The sequence below is a fragment of the Grus americana genome, chromosome Z, assembly GCF_028858705.1.
Source record: "Grus americana isolate bGruAme1 chromosome Z, bGruAme1.mat, whole genome shotgun sequence".
NCBI classification, from domain to species: domain Eukaryota; kingdom Metazoa; phylum Chordata; class Aves; order Gruiformes; family Gruidae; genus Grus; species Grus americana.
This window is the reverse complement of record NC_072891.1, coordinates 6,772,982-6,780,168: the sequence shown is the minus strand read 5'-3', so window position 1 is coordinate 6,780,168 and position 7,187 is coordinate 6,772,982. Positions and strand designations below refer to the sequence as shown.

The 7,187-nt window shown below is 43.7% G+C and overlaps 1 protein-coding gene across 5 annotated transcripts in view; it reads left to right on the top strand.

Moving 5' to 3' along the window:
* The first annotated feature begins 3,222 nt into the window (after nucleotides 1–3,222).
* The window catches only part of PIK3C3 (phosphatidylinositol 3-kinase catalytic subunit type 3), an 83,471-nt gene continuing 79,506 nt past the window's right edge, over nucleotides 3,223–7,187 (top strand). For 2 of the 5 annotated variants that reach the window (XM_054808938.1, XM_054808937.1), the window contains exons 1-3: nucleotides 3,223–3,432; nucleotides 5,226–5,414; nucleotides 5,737–5,880. In XM_054808938.1, the coding sequence (XP_054664913.1) occupies nucleotides 3,365–3,432; nucleotides 5,226–5,414; nucleotides 5,737–5,880 (401 nt within the window). In that variant the 5' untranslated portion in view covers nucleotides 3,223–3,364. The remainder of the gene's footprint in view (nucleotides 3,433–5,225; nucleotides 5,415–5,736; nucleotides 5,881–7,187) is intronic. The other 3 variants (XM_054808935.1, XM_054808936.1, XM_054808939.1) reach the window with 3 other exon arrangements.

Below are 7,187 nucleotides of genomic sequence, written 5' to 3'. Positions count from 1 at the left end.
GCCTTGTTTGACACCCAGCGCTTGGATTAATCCTGCCCACAACGTGACTTCATGGCATGACCTAGATGCCACGCTATAAAAACCTTTCTGCAGGCTGAAAAACAACTCTTACATTGTATCAGGCACTTTGAGCTGGAAAATACACAGAGAAATAATCCTGTCTTTTGGCCACAAGAGTGGTCACTGAAGCTTAGAGAAGAGACGGACCAAATATTATTGCAGTTGGGATACAGATGGACCAGGCTGCAGGGGCCAAGTCAAGATAGGGTAGATGCAAACCACACGTACAGATGATTAAGGGGCAACAGCCTACAGCGGCTGTTTTTAGCAGTAGAGATGTTACCGTGAATGCTGAGTGCCCTGAAGGATCTACAGAAATGGCAGCAGAGAGTAAATGGGATAATGCCCTTATCTAGCTCTGCATCTGCTCCATACCAAATGGCCCCACGCAGCTTCAGCGTGCTACCGCAGTTGTAGCAGTGTGGCACGTCATACAGACACTGCACCGCCTCAGACATCTGTCACCTCCAGCAAGATCTGCGTCAGTGGTGTGGGCAGTGATTCCCAGACTCGTACGCTATGTTCATCACTGCTTCTTCCAAGTACGTTAGGATCCTTCAAGGTGCAAAATACTCTTTCCATCTGCCCCTATGGCAGTATTTGAGAATGTACAAATGCAGGGTTACTCATATGAGAAATCAGTATAAAGTGACAGTTTTGATTGAAATGGCATTTTTCTACAATTTTATTGTCAAAAATGTCCTTCCTAAACATTTTTCTCCTCTTTTGCCTCCTACAGAACTAATTTACTTATTTTGTTAGACACACTAGAATCTGAGAAAGTTGGGAAATATGCTACTTCAGAAACTTTTTTTAATGCCAACTTCAGAGAACTTCTGTAACTTTTTCTTTTTTTTTTTCCCTAATAAACAAAATTGCAGAATCCCAGAATGGTAGGGGTTGGAAAGGACCTCTGGAGATCACCTAGTCCAACTCCCCTGCTAAAGCAGGATCACCTACAGCAGGTTGCACAGGATCATGTCCAGGTGGGTTTTGAATCTCTCCAGAGAAGGAGACTCCACAACCTCTCTGGGCAGCCTGTCCCACGGCTCTGTCACCCTCAGAGTGAAGAAGTTTTTTCTCATGTTCAGATGGAACGTCCTGTGTTCCAGTTTGTGCCCATTGCCCCTTGTCCTGTCCCTGGGCACCATTGAGAAGAGTCTGGCCCCATCCTCTTGACACCCACCCTTTAGGTATTTATAAGTGTTGATGAGATCCCCTCTCAGTCTTCTCTAGATTAGATTTGAATAATAACCTAAAAATGTCTCTGTAATAGTGAAATCAATGGTGAAATTATTTAACTGATACTACTAATTCCATTAATTGAAAAAGGATCCAATTTTTCCCGAGATAATACTAAACCAGGTACACATATATAAATGTATTTGCCATCTGTATACACATAGATATACATTGCTTAGCTTTACAATTGTGAGATTTACTTGTCTTTTAAATTTTTACAGTTTTATGTTTTACTTTTTCTCCACAGCCAAGAAGAGCAATATGTTTGTTTATCTTTGTTATGGAAAGCAGAGCTTTTATGTAAAAAACTGGGCTGGAACCAAACTAACAAACAAACAGAAGCCATCAAAAATTACGAGGCAGGCAATAAATGAATGGCAGCTGCCAGAGCCGTAGAAATTGTAAATGTGATCAAAAAGTGACAAATTAAGATAGAGAAAGCTGGATAAAAGATCACTTTTTTTTTTTTTATTTTAACATCATCTGTGCAAAGGAATTTGTTAATTTAATTACGGTTAAATCACATTTTGCACTCATGACACATGCCAGCTTGGCAGTGCAGGAAAGCAAAGGCTTCATTTTAGTGATTTGTAGTTCTGGGTCAGGACTTTCTCTAATTTATTAGTTGTTTTGGAGAAAAAGAAAAAAAAAAAAGACCTCTTCATCACGGCATCTGAGGGGGGAAAAAGAAAAAAAAAAGGCGTTTCAGTGAAATGGTCCTTCTTTCCTTAAAGAAGTGTTCCCCTCCTGCTTTGGCCTCTTCCCCTATTGCTGCTAACTTGCAAGAGGAGAGGACTACCATGTCCTTCCACACCCGCCTTTTAACGCTTCTTACTGTGAAAATGGAGGAGAACGTGCTGGTTCCAAATCACAATTATGTTTTTTGTCTTTTTTTTTTTTTTTTACATACATGCAGTGCATTCTGGGAGAGAGCGCCTCTCTCTAGATGCTTCCTCAAGACTACCTCTGCTGTACGTACAGCGAGCTACACCAAAACACCACTTTTTATACTTTAGTTCAGCAGTGGTCAGTTTTGCTACTTAAAAGGGCCTGCAATCCTTATTAACACTCAAAACACTAAATATTGCTTAAAATCACATGACCACTTACAGGATGTAAGCTGTGGGTGATTTTTGGTTGCCTGTGTCAGATGTGTAGTCATTCCGCACATATCTTTTACAATTTTCTTTTCTGTTAGGTGATTGCCAACCACCCACTGCTGCTGACAGCTGAGGCTTCAGGAAAAACATAACAAGTCAGTCAAAAATACTCCCAAATTAAGTATGGGGAGACTCATGATAACATTACCACCGTGAATTCAGCCACCAACCTGCAATGTCCACATCCTGCACAGCTTTTGCTGCCCGGTGGCAGAACGCAACTGCCATTTCCGCTCAGCCTCCTTCAGAGGTGTCACTAACAAAAAGCATGAGTTGTTAACTCTAAAACTACCCGCTGTGCGACTTCGCCTGCACAAACATACGGTGCACTGGCCGTTAGCCTTCCAGACTCAGCACCCGCCTTCCAAGTCACACAAAGGATTTGGAGATGTGGGATTTGGCTGCAACACAGAGAATCGCAGCCTGAAGAGAGAGTGGGAAACCTAGGCGAACTGCTGGGGAGCGGAGCAGTAGTCCGAGCCTTGACACCTTCAGACATACCACTCTGGAGGCTGCTAGCAGCGGGCCAGCCCTCTCTGCTCTCAGGTGCGACCCGCGACCACCTCGCACCCCGCTGCGGCAGCAGCCATCTTGCCCTTCCTCTCATGAAAGCGGCCATCTTGCGTGCCGTACAGCCGGCGGCAGCCAGGGTAGTGAGACACACGTAGGACCGCCCACTCGGCTGACGGAGTCTGGCGGACATTTTGGTAAAGGGCCGTTACAGCATGGAGCATTAGCGTCGCTGCTCCTTCGTCCCTTACAGAAGATGGCGGCGGCGCATGCGCAGAGCCTGGTGGCGCAGGGGCCCAGGCGGCAGGCCGGACCGGCTTATGCCCGCGGGCCGTTGTGGAGGGCTCGGGCGCTGCTGAGGCGGCGGGTGGGGAGCGGCGACGGCAGCAGCCATGGGCGAGACCGAGAAGCTTTATTATGTTTATAGCTGCGACCTGGACATCAACGTGCAGCTGAAGATGTGAGTCAGGGGGGCCGCGGCTTGCAGCGCACCCCTGCTCCGCTGCGGGCGGCTGGGGTTACGTGGGAAGCGGCCCGGTCCCTGCCGGCTCGGGGGAGGGTGGGCCGCCCGCTCAGCGGAGCTGCGCTGGGTCCCGAAGCCTGGCTTCCCCGCGGGCGTCCGGTTACGGAGCGGTGCTGGCTCTGTCTCCCCTCAGCAACCCCGGGCGCTCCTGGACGCCGCCGGCTGCGTCCCTCGGGGCTGCTGGGCGGAGGCAGCGCGGCCGCGTCCCTGTTAGCGTGCCGCGCCGCCGAACGGTGCCCTGGAGAGGGGACGGGGGGCCGCGGCGGCAGCGGGGCCAGGGTTGTAAGCTTCGGTCTAAACGCCTTACATACGTTCGTGGCCTTGGGTCCCGCAGCGCAGGACGGTGCTTTAAAGCAAAAAGAGATTGTCAGCCTAGCGCTGACGTCTCTGATGACCTTTCACCTGGTGGTGTCACAGCACGCTGTTAGGGGAAGGCGATAGTCCTTTTTCCTACTTGTTCGCATGCTCCTTTGAAAGCAGGTTGCTCTGAGTCGGGCTCTTTGTTGTAGGCAGATCCAGGCATGCAACACGTCAGTGTGTTCCTAACAGGGTGCATGCAGGCACTCTTGTTGAAGCTGGTATTATAACGTGCTGACGTATTTGCTGGTTCATTTTTTAATTTTTGACATTTTTCTGTATCGCAGCAGCGGGATGTTTGAATTGAGTAGCTGGCTTTAAAACTTAGTATACCTAGTGTTGCTACATTAAGATATATTGCACTTTTTTTGAAAACTAACTTGGGAAAGCTTATGCGAGGTTGTTTAACTTCTGAATGGAAGTTGATACACGCAGTCAGATGCATGTGTCCCCTTTGCTAATTCATTCTGCCTAACAAAAATATAACTAGGATTTTTTTTGTACATCAGAGTGTATGTCGTCCTGGAATGTGCTGTGCTACTTTCTTGCAAGAAACTTGTCCATCTACTCTGAAGTGGTTTTTGTGGTACTAATAGATTTTCATTTGCTAGAATATTGAGCTTGCATGTTTTCCCGTCACAACCACAATTCCTTTTTTATGTTCACGTGTGCGTTCACAGTTAGATATTTAATACGTGTGATTGTTTTCACTGTGATATAGCTGAGGCCTGAGAAATTCCATCAATTCAACACGAGCATTCTGCAAATTGTTGCAAGGCTTGAATCAAGTTTGATTTGAATAGCCTGCTTAGTTGAGCTCTGACTTGTTGATTTGACTGGCATGCAAAGACAGTCATATGTTTCACATTTCATACATCTTAAAGATAAGACTTTTCTAATCATGTTGGTTTTGGTTTTTGTGTTGGTTTTTTTTTTTTTTTCCCCCAAATAGTATTTGGAGCACATGTATGCTGATGTTTGTTTTGTTTTTCTAATAATAGCAGCACATGTCACCTCATTGTTGCCCTGCTTAGGGTACCTCATTTGATGCTGTCTGAGAATCTACAGGTTGTACTAGAAGAAGTTACCTCAATTGAAAGGACAAACAAGTAATTCTTCCCTTCCCAGCTCTTCACCCCACCTGCCCCCCAATCAGAATAGCAATAAATTCAGTATTTGTTCATCACATCTCAAGTTCGTCTCCGATACTCGCATTTCACTACTGGCAAGTAATGCAAACTGAGCATAGCCTCAATACTGGGTAATCTAAATATAAGATATGGAGCTAGAATAGGATTTTAATTGTGGATAAAATCAAATTTGGTTTATTTATTTTTTTCTCTTCCCCATCCCTTCTTTACCCCCCCCCCCAGAGGAAGTCTGGAAGGGAAAAGAGAACAGAAGAGTTACAAAGCTCTCTTAGAAGATCCAATGCTGAAGTTCTCAGGACTGTATCAGGAAACTTGCTCTGACTTGTATGTAACTTGTCAGGTGTTTGCAGAAGGGAAGCCTCTTGCTCTTCCAGTTAGAACTTCCTACAAAGCTTTTAGCACTAGATGGAAGTAAGTGACTGCCTTTTATTTCATATTCCTCTTAGTTGCACAGGCATCAACTTATATAAACAAATCTGTATGTTTTTTATTTGTATCAGAAAGATTTGTTTTCTGTTGTTGTCTTCAAGTAACTTACATTTGTTCAAGTCTGCTCTAGTCTCTAGCCTTTTAATCATGCTCAAGACGACCATTTGAATGGTTAAAGCTCACAAGAAAACAATCCATCTGCCCTTAGAAACTCATATTCTAATGAGAATCTGGGTTGTATAAACTAATACAGAGTAACGTGAATTCTAAAGCTTTATGACTAATGAAAAGTGTTTCTCTGCAGCTGGAATGAATGGCTAAAACTGCCTGTGAAGTATCCAGACTTGCCTCGCAATGCACAGGTAGCTCTGACCATCTGGGATGTATATGGACCTGGTAAAGCAGTTCCTGTGGGAGGAACAACGGTCTCGCTTTTTGGGAAATACGGGTATACTGCTTTTTCTTCTATGGTACAGATTTGAATCTCACTTGTGAATAGTAAGGTAGCAGTTGTTCCAAGAGATTTTTTATTTATTTATTTTTTAAACCGCAGTAACAGTTCCATGTTTGGAAAAATCAGATATGTACATAGAATCATAGAATCTTTAAGGTTGGAAAAGACCTCTAAGATCATCAAGTCCAACCGCTGACCCAACACCACCATGTCTACTAAACCATGTCCCAAAGTGCCACGTCTACAAGATTTTTGAACACCTCCAGATGTGTACATTATTTACTCTATTTCTTCCTGAGTGTAACTTCATACATACTACAGTGTTGTAAAGAGGGAAGGAAAAAAAAAGTCTTGCATAACAACAATATTTAGGCTTTTTTTTTTTTTTTTTTTTTGAGATCGCTAAGCTTGGATTTTAAGGTAACAAGTGCTGAAATCACTTCATATTTATACTTTTGTAATGCATGGATACCAATACGATTACTTAAGATAATTGATTTAATTAGTTGCAATTGGTCTGTTAATGCAATATTATTTATAAGCAATGAAGTATAACTCAGTAAATCAGGAATTTTCAAAATTAGTAGTCTGTGATCGAGTAGAAGGCAGGTTCAGTAAATTTGTGGATGATAACACTAAGATAGAAAGGATTACAAGTGTGCTGGAAGGGGACAACACATCAAAAGGATCTTGACTAAGTGCAAAGAGGACTTAAAAAAAAAAAAGGATGCAGTTTAAGGAAAAGTATGAGGCATTGGTACTTTTTGCAATTGATTGTATTCAAATACAGAATGAGGAGCAGCTGCCCAGGAAAACAAGAGGAAAAGATTTGAATTTTAGAGTGAATCTTACGTTTTACATGATTCAACATCGTCGTGCTCTTGTGAAATGTGCAGACAACATTGAATGCATGAAAAATCTAGAAGTATGTGCGTCAGGGACAATGTTGTATCCTCCTTCTCTAGTGGGATACGTTCAGTTCTATATGACTTTAGGCAAGTTGCTGACTGCTGGGAGTCTAAGGGAGTCCGTATCATTGAACATCTAGGAAATAGGTGGGGTGGAGGAAGAGTAAATACTAGTAAGGCCAAAGGAGAGGCCATAGGAACACTTCTCTAGTATGTGGGTAGCTTTGGAAAATGGGGAGAAATAGCCTTTTTTTGTCCTGTCAGTGGATAAGAAGTAATAAGGCTAAACTGAAGTGCAGGGAAAGTTTAGGTTAGCATTAGGAAACCTGTTGTAGTGACACTTGAATGCGGAAGATGAGTGTAGGGAGAGGTCGTATCTGTGTCATTGAAGAT